The following is a 16,078-nucleotide window of genomic DNA, read 5'->3' on the forward strand; positions in this document are numbered from 1 at the left end:
TCGGATCAGACGCACCTCTCCGGAGCCTCTCCGTTGGACTGACGCTCCGACCTAACGGGAGGCGCAGAACCTATCAAAGCGGTACTGTCAGACCAGCGGACAATTTTATGTGTTTGCTTACACAAAGTCATGTCGCCCTTAAAGCACTGCGGTGCACAGTTTCTAACTGTCCCGGCGAATTGATAGAAGCTACTACCCGCGTATTGCTGCGTGGCTGCGTGTCCGATACTGACCCGAGTACGGTGCAGAAAGGATGGTTGCGGCGATGTTAACCGCGCCTGGCCGCGGAGACTGCGGGAGCTGGGGAGGGGATGGGCCGGATGGGCGCGAGGGCGAAGGCGCTGCAGTGGCTGCACGGCTGAGTAGAAACGCGTCACGGTGCCGCGGGGGCGGCGTGGCTGTAATAGGGTTTGGTGCTACCCGCTGCCCCTCTTGCCCTTTCGCCAACATCTCTCTCCGCTTGCTCGCCGTCGTGCACGTCGAGCTCACTGTGCCTGCAGTGCCGCGGCTGTCGTCTGACTCGCTGATCGTGCTGTGATCCGTATCGCCTCGAGCGCGCGCCCCAGCACCCGACATTACGCCCGCACGCGACGCCATTACCTGAACCCTGCCTCACACCGCCTGTACTTAAATAATCCACCCTGCTGATCGCCACACGCCTGCCTCGCCTCAACCATGATGGGACTATTCAACCAAGCCACGCAGAAGGTGCACAGGCCACGCGGGTCCTCCGACGACAAGGGTAGTCCTGAAGCCGAAGCTACTGATTCAGATGATGTCTCTATCCTGTCCGTCTCTTCCTCCCACTTTGCCGTCCATGTTCTACTACTCCAAACCTGCCGATGCTGACGACGATGCCTGCTCTAGGGATGAGGAGGAGGGTTCGATCATCAAGAGCATGATTTCACAGCTGAGGTGCGTACAGTCTTGAACAACGTGCTGTACGCTGTGAAGGTTGCGATGTCGTCGCGCATACACTATTTCAGGCAGAGGATATCTTTCCAAACTGGCAGAATACTCGCCACGTACTGTCGCCGTGCTTGTAGTGGGCGCCGACCATCATGAGCCCTTCGGTTCAACCGTCCTGGATGAACAGTCTTTGATCAGTGCATCACAATGCCTTGAAAGTGTACCGTATGATCTCCATACCACTTCAGACCTCAGAGACCACCCAGTATGCGCAGATTTCGACATGAACGACCCACCACGGTGCAGCACTGTTCCCCGCAATGCTAATTGTCGCGGTACAGAGTCGGAATGGACCTGTCGAAAGTCACCTTCCCAACGTTCGTCCTCGAGCCCCGGAGCATGCTTGAGCGCATCACAGACTTTATGTCCCATCCAGATCTTGTCTTTGGGTGCGCTTCCCTTTCCATTCACACGCATATAAGCACTGATGATAGCCATGTATTCCTGGGTCATACGTTCACGTTCGTCATTCTATTCATCACTCCGCTTCTTTGTACACGCCTGTGAATCCGACTACCCCACCCCTGCGAAACGGCCACAGCGCTGAGCAAGAAGACGACCCCGAGGAGCGGTTCATCCGCGTCCTGCAATACTACCTTGCCGGATGGCACATAAAGCCGAAAGGTGTAAAGAAACCGTGCGTAACACCGTCATCTCCGTCCTGCACGGCCGCAATGATCATGATCGTCGGCCCCAACTAGGTATAACCCTGTCTTGGGCGAGTTCTTCCGCTGTCGGTACGACTACCCTGACGGCTCGCAGGGGTTCTACATCGCCGAACAAGGTGCGCCGGACTCCCACCCACCCTATTCCCGCTCACCTCCGCTGTCCATCGTACTGATTGCGAGCCTCCCCCCTTCGCTTGTTACATCATGCATACGGGCAGTCTCGCACCACCCGCCTGTGTCCGCATTCTTCTATGTCACGCCCGCAAACAAGGTGTGTATCGTCGGCGAGCTACGGCCCAAGAGCAAGTTCCTCGGGAACAGCGTCTCCACGCAGATGGACGGCGAGAACCGCGTCTACCTCATGGACCGGCCGACCGACGGGCGTGAGTGCCCTACCCTCCCCTCCTCACCCTCTACTAACCCTAACCCGCGCCCGTCCCGTCTCGCTTTGGTCCCGGGAACGCAGCGTACGTGATCTCGATGCCGAATATGTACGCGCGGGGGATCCTGTGGGGCAAGATGGTGCTCGAGCTGGGGGACACGTGCACGGCGCGCAATGACCGGAACGGGTACACGGCCGAGATCCAGTTCAAGACGAAGGGCTACTTCTCGGGCACGTACAACGCGATCCAGGGCAAGATCCGCGCGGGCGCGCAGGAGGCGGGCGAGGTGACGGGGAAGTGGAGCGAGACGATGGAATACCAGAGTAGGAAGGTGCGTGTCGGCGTGATCAGTGTCGTGTGGTTGATTGCAGTGTACGCCGGTGTGCTGACGAATGGATAGACGGGCCAGAAACGCATCCTGTTTGATGCGCAGAAGGACGGCGACAAGGTCGCACCGAAGTGGGTTGCCCCGGAGGATGATCAGGAGCCTAACGAATCCCGACGGTGCGTCACTCCCAAACCAACAACTCGCCCGTGCGGTAGCTGACGTGCATCCCCGCCGACAGCCTATGGCAGAACCTGACCGAGGCAATCCTAGCGAAGGACATGAACGCGGCGACGGAGGCCAAGACGGCAGTGGAGGAGTCCCAGCGGGAGCTGCGCCGGAGACGAGACGAGAGCGGCCAGCAGTTCGTCCCGCGGTTCTTCTCGCAAGACAAGGACGGGCGGTGGGTGCCCAAGATCAAGTGCGTTGATGTTCTGCATGTCTGTCCTTGTAGTGCTGACGATACGCTCCTGCCGTCAGTTTGCCTGAGGACCCGCAAGAAGCTGTAGAAGCGGTCAAGGCGTGGATCTGGGCCGCGCCTCCTGGCCAACGCTAAACATATAGACACGTCTTACTGCACACGAAACGTAGGCACCGCAGCCCTCGATGTTCTTTTCCCTCTCACCTCTTTTTCAGGGTTTCCTCCCATCCCTGAACGTTCTACGCATGCGCCAATAGCAATCTACTGTAATGCCAGTCTATTCAATGAAAGTAACTTAACAGCAGATGTGTACAACAGGCGTGGGTCTGGTATCGTGGTGACTGCAAGTGTGTGGTGCGGACGGGGGCCGACTGCGGTGAGCTGAGAGGACAAGGGATGTGGTATTTATGGGCAGCTGCCCGAGGGTAGGTAGTGACAAGTGTGCGTGGGTACCATAATGCATATGTGATGAGACGAGACGACGAACGAGATGCGCGAGACGTGGCTAGATGGAGCGAGAAGACAGAAATCAGAAGAGATGAGCCCGAGACGAAAGCAGGTTAATAGATAAATGACAGCAATCCCATCCAACGTTGTACCCTCCTACTAAACAATCCATAAACGTGTATCTTCTCACCGCTCTATGACCACCAGCCGTCGTCCCCTAGCGTCGGCGCGGCCGACACGTTGCTCGGGGTGGGCGACGGGATCTGAGGACGGTAGTATCCACGGGCCTTCTTCGCCTGCGGTGTGGCGGGTGCCGTAGTTGGCATACCGCGTCGAGGCGCATGTATGGAATCCCACACCGACTGTTGAGGCGTGACAGGGCGCGCGCGCATAGGCTCGCTCTTGATCATGTACTGCCCGGTCGGCGTAACCGACCGATCCTCGTCATTGTAGACAGTGCTAGCGCGCGAGTCTGAACGTGCTGGAGGGCGAGCGGTGCCGTTGCCATTGCCATTCTGGTAGCGAGCTTTGGGTTGGACGACTTTAGCAGCTGCAGCAGCTTTGTTCGCCTGATCCGTCTCGGCCTGGAGACGCGCAACCTGTGCTTCAAGGGCAGCGATTTGGTCGCGCAGCTTGTTCTGGCGATCCTGCGGGAATGTGAGCATATGAAGAAAACATTCCTCACATCCGGAGGCCTCACCTTGTCCAGCCGCTCCTCAGCGTCACGCTCCTCCAATTGCAACTTCGCAAGCGAGTAGTCGGCATCAAGCTGCGCACGAGCCTCTTCTGCGCTGTCGAGTTTCTGCTGCGTTGATTCCAGCTCACTGGAGGCCTCCTTAGCGCGCCTCTCCCATTCGACAGCACGTTGTTGTGCCTGCACAAGACTTTGCTTCGAGGCTTGAGCGACCTTCTCGCTTGTAGACAGCCTGGTTTCATACTCTTTGACACGACGCTGAAGGGCCGTATGCTCGTTCTCAAGGGTCCTGGTACGATCTCGAGCGCGCCGCAATTCCTTCAGTTCCTCTGTATCCGCCTGGCCCACAAGGTTGGTGAGCGCTTGGATCTGCTCTGCTGCCGCACGGAGATCGTCCCAATTACTCTGCTGAGCAATGAGATCATCATATTGCTTGCGCTGCATGGCCAGCTCATCGACAACCAGCTCTTTCTCACGCGTGACGAAGGTGACACGCAAATCAAGAGAGTCGACCTGCAGATAGGGTGAATCACGGCCTCGATTAAGACTCAATGAAACATACCTGTGCAGCGAGTTTCTGCCTCTCGGTACTGAATTCCTTATTCGACGCCTCCAGCTGCGCGATACGTTGGGAATGCGTCTGTGCCTGCACGTCTGCGGCCTTCAGTCGCTCAAGCGCACGAGACAGAGCCTCCTCAAGCTCGACGTTCTTGGCTTCTGCGGCGGTAAGCTCGGATGACTTGCTTGTGACATGCTCCTGTAGGGTCTCTATCCTTGCAGATAGATGGTCACGATTCGCCTCGGTGTCCTTGAGACGCTCGGCAAGCATGTCTTTCTCCACGCGAACCTGCCCATGCGCCCCACGAGCTTTAGCAAGCTGCACTTGCAATTCACCGCTCGTAGACATGAGTCGGCGAATCTCCTCGGCGTCCTTCTGTGATGTATCGCGAGCGGTGAAGTCGGCGTGAGCATTCTGTAGAATTCTCGTAGCCTCGAGCATGGCCTCCGGCAGGTTGTCGATGTGCTTGACCAAATCCTGGCAGAAGTCGGTATATTCTTGTGTCTGAGAGATCAGTCGCTGCTGCTCGCGGGCGATATCGCGCACAGACGACTCGATGTGCGACAGGTTCTTGACGTATGGTGCATCCTTCTCTGCTTCCGCCCGAGTCGCAAACTCTGCTTGTGCACTACCAAGCGCCTCCGTTGCGGCCAAAAGGCGCTGAGGAAGATCGGAGAGGACACCTAGTATGTCTCGACGCACGGACGACAAATCCACCTGCGGAATGGCATGGATCTGAGGCGTCTTCCGTCCCAGGGAATGGACCACTGCCTGGAGCTCACGGATAGGCGCCATGACCTCGGCAATGCTTTGCGTAACTCTGTCTGTCAGCGTATCAACATTAAATGCGCGGTCCCGAACAGCAAGCCTCGAGTCAAGGCGCTCCACGACCAGGTCGGAAACTTGTTCCTTAATCTCGTGTGCATCGAGGGGAGCGACGATCTTGCGCACTTCTGTGGTAAGTCGTCCTACAATAGACTCCTCATCGATCGAGGGCGCAGGAGATGCAAGAGAAGGCAAGAGTGGTCTGAGCATGTCCACGATAAGAACGGCCGTTTCGCGCTTGTCCGAGGCGAGGTCGATGAGTTGTGAGATGTGAGGCTTGACGGCCTGCGTGAGTTGTGCCGTGAGGCCTTCATAGTCGATCGGTTCGGGGCGGAGCGAGGCGACCTGCGGCATCAACACGCGCATGAGTTCATGTGCGATCGTCTGGCTGTCGGAAGGTGGTCTATTAGCCTCCATCGCCTGCAGTTGCATGCTCAGCTGCGAGGTGGCTCCTGCAACGGCGTTCATAGTCCTGTTGCTCAACTCCTCCGCAAATTGCATGAACGCGGGATCCCGACCCCGGGAAGCGAACAGCTGCGCAAGATCCTGCTGGATTAGGGCACGCGCCTCGGTATGTTTCTGGTCAATAATGCCCTTCATCATCTCGAAATCAAGCTCTCCCCGGGCATCCATCTGACTGTCCTCAAGACCCCTCTCCGCGGATGCCTGCAGCTGCGCGCGGAACAATGACACCACCTCCGAGATCATTGCTTCCGTCGACGGACTCAACGTCTGACCACCAGCCTCCTTGAACCCCGACAGCGTGCGCTTAATAATGTCGAATTTCTCCTCCAGCAGGTACTCGAGGCGCTGCTCGTATTGCTGCATCTCGATGCGGCGCGAGAGGTTGACGGGAGGCAGGGAGATGTCCGATCCAGAGTCGGACTCATCGCTGCCATGGTGATGTCTTGTAGGGGCAGACGAACGGCGCACGATCCTCTCGGGGTGAAGATATCGTGCGGAGGCGTTGACTCGCGCAAGCCGGGGTCCGTGAATAATCGGTTGCCGCGGGAAATTCTATGGGAAATCGGAGGTACGTTGAGGTCGTCCAGGGAGGTTCGTGGGCTGTGCTCGTACTCGAAGATGTCTCTCGAGCTGAGTCTTGAGCGGACTGTGCGGCGGGTTCGGTCATCTCCCTCCGTATTGACGAGTGCTTTGAACAAACCTGCAGGAACTGTGTTCGTTGAGACGGGGTGCTTGAAGTCGAGTGGGATCGGCGCACGCTTGGGCTTCATTGTTGGCGGGAACGGCAGCTCGTGCGCAGCCTCTGGTTCGCTGCTCGGACCAGCCGAAGGAGGTACGTTCTCGTCTCCCTCAGTGAGCGCCCTCGGCTGGTGCGACAGCTCAAGGGTGCCCGAGTAACCGGAGACCGTGAAGGGCTTCGCGGTAGCATTAAGGGCGCTCTCCTTGAGACTCAGAGAGCTAGCAGGCGGGCTAGTGGGCGCAGAGACTGCCTTGGTGATGTCAGGAGGGAATCTAAACGACGACATATTGTTGACGCCGTCCTCGTCCTCTCCGTCAAGCGTAGCACTCGAGCCTCGGCGCTGTCTCTTCTCCCTGCCCTGGAACTCCCGAGGAGCGGCTTTGCTCGGAGTCGCAGTGCCTACAGCGGGGGTGTGGGCAACGGCCGAGGAGGCTGAGGAGACGAGAACGTCAATTGTGGCACACCAGGCGGTGGCCTGAAAGTGAAGGTCGGTTTGAACTCTGGGGCAGCGGCGCTGAGGGGCTTGCCAAATGACGGCGCACGGGCATGGCCCAACTTCGGCGTAGTGACAACGGGTGGCTGGAACGCAGTCGAGGACCAAGAGCCTGACTGACGGTTGGCACCGAAGACGAAGGGCTTCGCCAAGGGATTCAACGATTCGGAACGAGGTGCAGGTGCGAGGGCCGACGGCGCGGGAGGGGGGTGCAAGCCTCCGGGCTGTGCGTATTGCTCAGACGCTCCCCTCGAATGTGCCAATGCAGGATCATGATATGAGTAGGGTGCCGATCCGGGACGCACTTCCGGGAGAGGAGGCAGAGGTCGTCCATGGCCGCCAGACGATGGTCTAGGGAAATGACCACGGTTCACATAACCGAATGAGCCACGCCCACTCTCTTCTTCGCTCGGATTTGACACAATATCGTCCTGGTCAACGAAGGTAGGTGCGATTTCGGGTGGTCTTGGGAAGTTGGGTAACCTCCTCGGTGTATGCGTCTCGATTTCGTGTTGCGAGTGCCGTCTCTGGCGGCGAAGCATGCGACGCTGCACGCGGTGTTGGCGTGCCCGCTCTTCATCAGACGGATTCGACCATTCCCCGATGCTCTGAGAACATATCAGTTCATAAAGTGAATGCGGTATGGTCAAGGAGCTACTAACCTCGTCCTCTGAAGTCTCTGCGCCGGTGCGTAAATCTTCCGACCCCGTCCATTCACCGACTGCGTCTTGGTCATGTTCCGCATATTCATCTATGTCCTCCACCACCGGGCTGCCATCCGGGCTGCGGGCAGGTATCGGGTCGCGCTGGGTGTCCACGAACGTGGACGACCCATCATCGATAATGCCGCCCACCGAGCGCAACGAGAGCGCCGCAGATAATTTGGACACATGCCGAGAATGAATACGACTCTGCGCCACGGTACTCACACCGTCCTGATCTTCCTCCTCGTTGCCGGCATCTTCCACCTCTGTCTCGACGCCGTCCTCGCGAATCTCTATGAGTGCTGGTCGTTCCTCTTCTGGCTCCTCTTCTTCCGGGATGTTTACGCCGAATCCACGCATGAAGTCAGGCGCACTCTCTGGCCTGGAGAGCGCCGGCGGAGGCGCAAGGGTGGCGAAATTCGCTGGAACACGTCCCTGTGGTGCCTGGATGTCCAACTTCGCAGGTCCCGGTGATACGCGCTGAATCTGATCGGAACCTAGAATCGCACCAGGTCCGAAAGGATTGAATGCTGACGCGGGATTGTATACAGGCGAATGGGACTGGAAAGAAGGCGGCTGCGCGAGCGACATACTGTGTCCATGCCTCCCTTGGAAGCGGGGCGGCAGCTGACCGGGAGACGTCGACGCCAGAGGTACTGGAGGCTGTGGGGAAGTCGCCAACGAAGTCGACGCAGACGCATTCTGCGACTGCTGAAGCTTGTTTAATTTAAACATGAGCAGCGCAGGATCGGCGGGCGAGGAGATCTACAGGTGCATGTTAATCGCAGGAAACAACGTGGAGAACACGAGTTACGCACCGATGCAGCCCGAGCATGCGGGGCATGAATCTGAGGCACGGAGCCACCCCGCCTCGCTCGACGCCGAGTTTCTCCAGTTTCTCCTCGATGATCTTCTGCTTGATCTCTGCCCAGGCACCCTATGAGCAGATAACGTAGCAATAGTCAGTGCATGTTCGTTTCTGGATGTCGGATAGCACGAACCTTTCCAGGAAGGAAGACATCAACCGTGCTTGGTAGATGATGTCTCCAGTTATCTGGCGGGTACGGCTCCACGGTCCTCAGATCAGGGTATGCCACCTCGACTTGTTCGGGGACGTCTGACAGCGGGAGAGGTTTCCTGGCCCATGACTGACGCGTTGATGGCGCGTCACCCTCGCCCGGGACGGTCTCCTTGGGGAGGTTCACGATATGCTTCTTCACTTTGGTCGCCGGTGCAGGCTGGGGTATGCTGGGGGCGCGCGGGTTCGGGCTCACCTTGCGCTGGGGACCCCCGAGCACGGCTTTTGGTGGTCCGCCTGCACTTATGCTTGGGGCGCGTTTGCTGCGAGGAACAAAAGGCTGCGGAAACGATGGCACTCCGAGAAGTGGTGTGGGGAAGCCCGGCTGGCCTAGCGGCGTCATGGGCATGTTTGGGGGATATATACCTGCCGCGGCGAGATGTACAACGCTCGGTGAGCTTCGGTGCATGGATGGTCGACCAGGTGCAGGCGGGGGCTGGGGAAGAAGTTGACCTGCATCGGTGTTTGCAACGGGTTCACCCCGTTCATGAAGGGCGGTGGATGCATTCCTTGCTGAATAGACGTCGGCAGGCCAGGTGAGAAGAGGTGCCCGTGGTTGTCGAAGCTAACGGGCTGCTGGGCGTTGAGATTGGGCGGAATGTGCAGCCTGGAGAGCTGCTGCTGGCGAGGGTGGCCTGCCATGATGCGCGAACCGGACGCAACACCAATTCTACACTCTGTGAGCTGCCTTCACAGGAGCCTGCGAAAGCAACGCCGGGTATATGGAGGGGTGGGAGGTATAGCTGGTCGCTAGCCACGGCGAGGAGGAGGAGGCTCGGAAGAGGTCGTCCAATATTTCGTGGCGAGTCCCAACCACGTGGTCTCGGCATGGTCACTGTATCACCCGCCCTTGACCCGCCCTCGCCTTTCACCAGTGCTCAAAGCTCTCAACCTTGCTATTGGCGGATTCAAGCCAAAAGTCTGCCTTGGAATTTGTTCTGCATTGAATTCATCCCGGGGGGCGTCACTTTTGCGAATCCATGGCTATGAGACCGGTGATTTCCTACGATGACATTACGGCTCCAGGACCCTCTTCGACTACTCAAACCAACCCTCAGCAGTCTACCGCGCAAGGACCACCTCCGAAAAAGCGCAAGATTCACGGTGGTCGAAGGACCATATCCACCCGAAACGGCCAATATCCACAGCATTGGGATGAGCCGGAAGAGAGCGCGTCACAGATGACTTACGACGACGGCGGAGGTGAGGGCATGACCGATGCAGACATGGACAATGCAGAAGAAGAGGCCAAGAAGAGGAGGGCCAAGAAGAGGAGAGCAGGGAGCTCACGCGAGAAGAAGTTTGGGACGACTCAGCTTTGGTAGACGCGTGGAACTCTGCGATGGCAGAGTACGAGGTGTGCTATACCTCAAATGTCTTTCGGTGCGATACATACTGATTTTCTGCGAGGCTTATCACGGCAAGGGTAAGTGGAAAGAGGAACCCGTAAAGAAGTCGCCACTGTGAGTGGTCATCCTCATTCTCTGTTTCGCGGTTCATTTACGATATCCTTCCAGATGGTACAATATACCACCCGCAAAACCGGACGAAAAGTCAAAAGGAAAGGAGAAAGCATCCGCCGGCACTTCTATCACCAGACCTGTACTTCCAAACGGCGTCACTTACGCGTACCAAGAGGTCGAAGATGACTCTGCAACACACGATCTAGAGGCCAATGTTCCAGTGCACGATCCCTCGTTCTCAGGCGCAAACGTCGTACCTAGGTCTGACGATGCGGCGTATGCACTATCTGAGCCTGGCGCTATGGTCAGCCAGGACGAGGCGTTTTCGCGTGCGCTCAATGCGTCGTACTGGAGCGGGTACTGGACCGCCGCATACCATGTGAGCATCGTACAATGTTATCGGAAACTTGGTTGCTGACAGCAGCATAGTATCATCGTGCAGGTGGAAAAAGGGGCAATGCCGAGGAAGAGGTCGGTGAAGGTGAGGACGCAGTGATGGAGAACAGGAGGACGAACTGCTACCGGCCCAACGGTAACATGGGTGGCTCCAATTCTCGATGTCTTCCCAATTGCTTCAGTGATATCTTGTACTTGCGCACATTGAATTGACTTGCGTGCTCAGGCCGGACTCCCGCGTCGCATAACACGCCGGATCGGGCAGATCGGCTAGTTGTACTGCTGTAATTCCCAAGTCAGTACCGATGCTTCATCTTCTCGTCGCAGCGACTAACGCGACGTGCAACACTGGTTTCGGGTTCAATACAAGGATGTCTCATTTCGGAGATGGGTGAGTACCCTCTGTAAAGACGCGTAGTCGTTCCTCATCTTACAGACGGACTGAGACCGGGTGGGAATACGCACAGTACTCCGTAACGTGCCCGCCTGGTGAGATGGGTTCTACGGCCCCCGAGTCTCCATTGTTCATCTGTCCGGAGTGCAGGCGACTTGATCTTGCCTTTGCCACGATCGTCACCGTTCCGGAGGACGTTCGTAAGTCCCTCATATGCTGTCTCTGGCGGGCCTAAACGCACCACTCCGAAGCCTGTTATGAGTGCGTTCTAACATCTCGATCTTCTACATAGCCCTGAACTCGACGCCCGCAGATCTCAGAAGTTCGTAGGTTACTAGATTCGATGTCTGAGACAGACAGGCTCCGAGTAAGTACGTGCACAATAGGTTGCTCAAAACAGCCGGCTACCAGTTGCCTATCGGAGGTCATCGTCGTCGTGCAAGCATCCACCGCTCTTTAATCGCACACTGGACATGTATATCGGTTTGCGATCGCCGCTTGGATGGGAGCGACGATGGTGGCTCGCGTCGAACTCGAGTTCCTGAAGCTCGAAGACTAGCCCGAGTCTCATTTCGGGGCGTGGATCCAGAGGCGTGGGTTCAGCCTACGCATGCCTGGCTCTCAGATAATCAATGTCGGTCTCAGCCCCTCGGCCTCTCAGATCTCAGGGCTCACTCAGTAGTCTGATTGCAGAAAGCACCGAACGATACCAACCACCATAAACTGTAGACGTGTAAGTACGGATCATCCACGCATCGCAAGCGGACCGGAGGCTATGTACATACGTATCGATGGTAGTGCACACACGAGTCGCCGCATCGTCCGATATTGGTGTTACCCTACATGTACGGTATATATATGTAACCTGTTCGTGAAACATGGCGAAACCTGTAGTCTCAGACCGTCACAGTGGACAATACGATAAGTTACAACGCTTCTGCGTCTCAGAACGTTCGAAACGTTCACCCACCAAACATCCCGAGACGTGTCACAGCAACTTTAGTTTGATCACTAGACTGAGTACTATCCACGAATCGCTACCACCATGGACACCCCAATGCCGCATTTCCAGGTAGTACCTCAGTGACACGACCAATCCACGAATCGGAACAGACCTTCCCGGTCTTCACGCGCACGTCTACAACCTCCACCACTTGCTCCGAGTCGCGATGAAACCGACACACGCCGTAACACACCAGCACACACATCAAAATGAATCCAGCACCACCCGCAGGCAGGCACACGAAGTCTATTACGATCCCTCGACCACCAACTACCGAGGAGGACACACGACATCCCACAACAACCACATCTAAAAATAATACGTACAACTCCCCCCAGAACCCGGGGCGGAGTGGTGAAACGAGCGAGGACGACGGTACACGACGAGCGGACTATTAACACTAACGTAGAGACACCCAAGTGAGGGCGCGTACACTAACGTCGACTGGGCGATGGCGAGACGAGACGGCGAGGAGAGGCCCTGCATAGGAGGACGCCCGACCAGAGCAGGAGGCAGGGAGGCGAGGAGGCGGAGCAGCGAGCCTCATTACATATGTACAACAAGAAGCCGAGGCGCAATAAAGACCTATAAACAGCGTGAAGGTGAAGGCGGGAGCAGCGCGTACCCAGCGAGCGGACGGCGCGGGTAACGAGGAAGAAGGTATCGACAAGCAAGCATAAAGTCACTCCAGAGTGAGGGACAGACAGGCACAGGCGGAGGCGAGACGAGGGGGTGGGGACGCGGTGCGTCGATAGGTTAGGCGGATATTAACATATAACGTAGGCGTAGGAGGGCGCCGGCTGGGAGTGGCCGGGCCATGCAGTGACGACGCGAGGAATGGGGAAACGGGAGCAGAGCAGAGGGCAAGCGGACGCAGAGCCGCTTCAGAACGTCGAGAAGTTGACGGGGCCGCCAGGTGATCGGGGCCCAACCTCGCGCGGGACCCGGAGCTTGAAGTCTAACGGAGATAACACGATATTATAAGCTTTCCGTCCACGCTGTCAGCCACTGAACGGAACAAGACTCACCTCCGCTCTCGTAAACCGGGTTGGCCTTCCGCCGCCTGCGCTCTGCCTCCTCCCACTCGAGCTCGATGAGGTACTGCGGCTTCTGCCCGGGGAGGTGGTCCCCAATCAGGTTAATGTACTGCTTCGGAGCCCAGCGCCCGCCGCCCGTAGCCTTGCATATCTGGCTAGCGCGCCGGAGCGGGTAGGACTCGAGCTCGCCCAAGTCGGCCTCGGCGGGTTTATCCACTGCAGCAAGCTCGTGATCTGCAACGTGTACGCTAGCCATAGCGGACAGTGCCTGCGATGATTGCACAGGCGACCGGAGGGGCGATGACGGAGGGCGTGGCGAACTAGTGCCAGCGCTTGCAGGCGAGGCAGTGACGGAGCGGCGAAGAGCAGGGCGTGCAATCGGAGAGAGAATATCGGGAGGAGTATGTACGCCACTGGACGAGGAGACAGAGGACGCCGGAGAGTGCGTGTCTCTGGGCGAATCATGTAGAGCCACCGGCGAGGCGCTATAGGACAGGGGTGAGCGTGGCGTCACGACGCCGTGAACCTGGTCCCAGCAGTGATCGCAGACGCGTTCTTGCGACACCGGAGAGATGGGAGAAGCATAGACGGAGATGGGGGTGTCGCGCGGAGGGTAGAAGAAGTCTAGGTTTGATGTATCCAGGAGCAGTGTCGAGCGAGTTGAACAGGTACCGCAAACGACATCACCGCACTTCCTGCAATGCTGTGGTATTGGGCAGATGAGATGAGCGATGGGGCCGGAGCATGGGGTGATGGTGATGGACTCACATGTTTGCGCTCGAAGATGGAGAACTGCTTGCGGCAGAGGAAGACGCTGCAGCGAGCCGCCTGTTGGTCGGGCTGTGCAACAGATGGGTCAATCACATGTCGGAGCTGCAGTGGATGCAAGGAGGTGTGCAGATATGGCAAGCAGACACTAACCTTCCACAGGCGCTTGGGAAGGAGGACCGCGAGGTGCTCGTACCGTCGTGTGACGGACGGGCCGCTGAGCGGGTCCGAGAAGGAGGAAGAAGGGGTCTCGAGACTACTCAGTGAAGAGCTCTCGGACGCGGAGGGGCTCGTCCCTGAAAGCGAACGGAGGCGTCAGTAGAGCGGCGCGCGACGCGTGACGTGTGGCGCACCCTGTGAGGACGCGATGCTGGCCCGGTCGTCCTTGTCGAGGGTGTGGACAGACGGGGAGCGGGAGGCGAGGCGGGACGCGAGTGCGGTGGCGTAGTTCATCCTCAGAGGGGCGGCAGGGGGAGGAGGGATCGGAGGGAGGCGGCGAGGCCAAGCGGGGACGGGGTTGGCTGGCGGGGTCTTATAAGACTGCCTCCGTCCGGAGGCAACGCGCGTGTGGCCGCCCTCTGATTTGATCAAAATAAGCTTTCCTGCCTCGCGCCCTTTGCCGAGATCCTCCCGCGCCGCCCCCTTACCGTCGCTGACCCACTTTATCCCACACGCCAATAACTTCCGCCACTGCCGTAACCGCTATATCCGCATCGCCCTCGCTCCCTATAGGCTCCCGCTCGCAGCCCACCTGGCTCTACCATTCACCACCCAACCCCTCAGGCGACCGCGGCGGGGCCACCGGCCCCGTGCGCACCACCGGAGCCACATGGGCGAGGACAGCCCGCCCGTCGGCTAAGCGTCCACAATATCACATTTTCCATAGCCGGAAGTTACAATTACCAGGGTCTGATTCGGATACCTTTCTGCCGCTGCTTGTGTGTCATAATCCCGTTTCAAATCTCCGAGGCAGCCTGGAGTTCGCCGGGTGCCACCCTGTCGCGTCCACGTCACCGAGCAGTGAGGTAACACCGGTGACGCCCGTCGTCGCGTTGTGACCATCATGCCTAGCCCATATAAAGCTCCCTCCGCCCCAGACCCGTCGCGCGTGCATGTGCACGCTGCCTCCCGAATGCACCAGCCGCCCGCAGACACGCAATCCTACACGGCACGATCGTGTCGCTGCTCGCCCAGCGGACCGCACGTCGCGTGAGCTCCAGAGAAGCCAGGTACGCCCACAACTCCAGCGCGCCCCTTGCCATATCTCACCACCGCGGCGCCGCAGACATGGAGCTTGGAATTCCCTCGCGAATGCGCGACGACGGGCGCGGAGCGCCATGGCGCAGCGGAGCCACGTTGCCTGACTGAGGCGGAGGCGGCGCCACCATATTCGGTAGGTCTGTCGGATTAGATTTCTAGGCAACGCCACGGCTTCGGTTACGAGAGAATACACATCATCCCTGACCTCCTTACGCATCCCGATCGCCACACGGCCCTCCTGTATACGTACGCAACCGGACTCGTTGACGCGAACTTGACGCTGCAAGACGTGCAAAGCCGGTCAGGTGTCCTCAACCACCTCGCCTGCTTTCCAGGCTCTTTACGCAGCAAGCAAGCTCAACGAGTCTGAGCAAGGAACGCGACCGCGACAGGGCCGCAGGTCCCACCGTGATGCAAACCCGGCAATTACACGTCCGCGAACACCCGTACCGCGACACTTGACACTCGGCTCCGCGAGAGGCCATTCCTCTTTCGTCGATCGCCATCGCCAACGCACCAACTGTGTCAAACGCGACAGGTACACACGCATCTACGATCCCGGCGTTCGAGGCGGGCCGCCACTCCCTCCAGGCGCGCCAACGTCACCCGCGTTTGGCTTGCTTCCATGCATGCTGCGTCGGGGTTTTCGGTTCTCGAGCAAAAATGCGCCACCTGTGTTCCGCTGTATGTTCTGAAGTCAAAATGCGACTTTGTTGCTCCGAGCGTCCATGGAGGAGTTGCGTATTTCATCGCGCGCCACGATGATGTCGCCAAGAATTGAGGAACCATCTCAGAGCGGCAGCGGCCGACAGCGCGCCGACGCCGTCGCGCTCATTGATCAACGGTTCATCAAAGTTCACGTTGCAGAGGTTACGAGACGAGCCGCAGACGCGTACGGGCATCAATTCAAGTCAATCATGCGCTAGCCCGAAGCAGTAAGAAAGATCCCCCTCTTCTCATTGGCCTGTCGAAGGATGCCGTGATGCC

General features: G+C 58.2%; 4 protein-coding genes across 4 annotated transcripts; 2 read left to right on the forward strand and 2 right to left on the reverse strand.

Moving 5' to 3' along the window:
- Positions 1-675: 675 nt before the first annotated feature.
- B0H18DRAFT_880298 (Oxysterol-binding protein) lies at positions 676-2,901 on the forward strand (the record flags this gene model as incomplete). The annotated part of the gene is made up of 10 exons (XM_048040756.1): positions 676-788; positions 868-915; positions 1,251-1,358; positions 1,511-1,606; positions 1,671-1,753; positions 1,856-2,020; positions 2,104-2,363; positions 2,421-2,524; positions 2,587-2,766; positions 2,826-2,901. 10 exons carry the CDS (start codon positions 676-678, stop codon positions 2,899-2,901), a joined length of 1,233 nt encoding a protein of 410 aa, XP_047890703.1.
- Positions 2,902-3,407: 506 nt separating this feature from the next.
- B0H18DRAFT_1121452 (uncharacterized protein) lies at positions 3,408-9,412 on the reverse strand (the record flags this gene model as incomplete). Its single annotated transcript, XM_048034340.1, has 10 exons — positions 3,408-3,860; positions 3,914-4,420; positions 4,470-6,183; positions 6,225-6,402; positions 6,457-6,927; positions 6,960-7,596; positions 7,651-8,457; positions 8,507-8,629; positions 8,694-9,095; positions 9,137-9,412. The coding sequence occupies 10 exons, from the start codon at positions 9,410-9,412 to the stop codon at positions 3,408-3,410; spliced, it is 5,568 nt and encodes a 1,855-aa protein (XP_047890704.1).
- A 461-nt stretch (positions 9,413-9,873) lies between these two features.
- On the forward strand, positions 9,874-10,923 carry B0H18DRAFT_1021343 (uncharacterized protein). The gene is made up of 6 exons (XM_048029532.1): positions 9,874-9,973; positions 10,018-10,127; positions 10,181-10,233; positions 10,288-10,612; positions 10,663-10,714; positions 10,735-10,923. Exons 1-6 carry the CDS (start codon positions 9,952-9,954, stop codon positions 10,767-10,769), a joined length of 597 nt encoding a protein of 198 aa, XP_047890705.1. The 5' UTR covers positions 9,874-9,951; the 3' UTR covers positions 10,770-10,923.
- A 1,987-nt stretch (positions 10,924-12,910) lies between these two features.
- B0H18DRAFT_1086157 (FYVE zinc finger-domain-containing protein) lies at positions 12,911-14,284 on the reverse strand (the record flags this gene model as incomplete). Its single annotated transcript, XM_048032001.1, has 5 exons — positions 12,911-12,984; positions 13,055-13,766; positions 13,832-13,903; positions 13,985-14,127; positions 14,185-14,284. 5 exons carry the CDS (start codon positions 14,282-14,284, stop codon positions 12,911-12,913), a joined length of 1,101 nt encoding a protein of 366 aa, XP_047890706.1.
- Positions 14,285-16,078: the final 1,794 nt, after the last annotated feature.

This window comes from Fomitopsis serialis (genome assembly GCF_022376445.1).
Source record: "Fomitopsis serialis strain Sig1Antser10 chromosome Unknown B0H18scaffold_61, whole genome shotgun sequence".
Classification (NCBI taxonomy): domain Eukaryota; kingdom Fungi; phylum Basidiomycota; class Agaricomycetes; order Polyporales; family Fomitopsidaceae; genus Fomitopsis; species Fomitopsis serialis.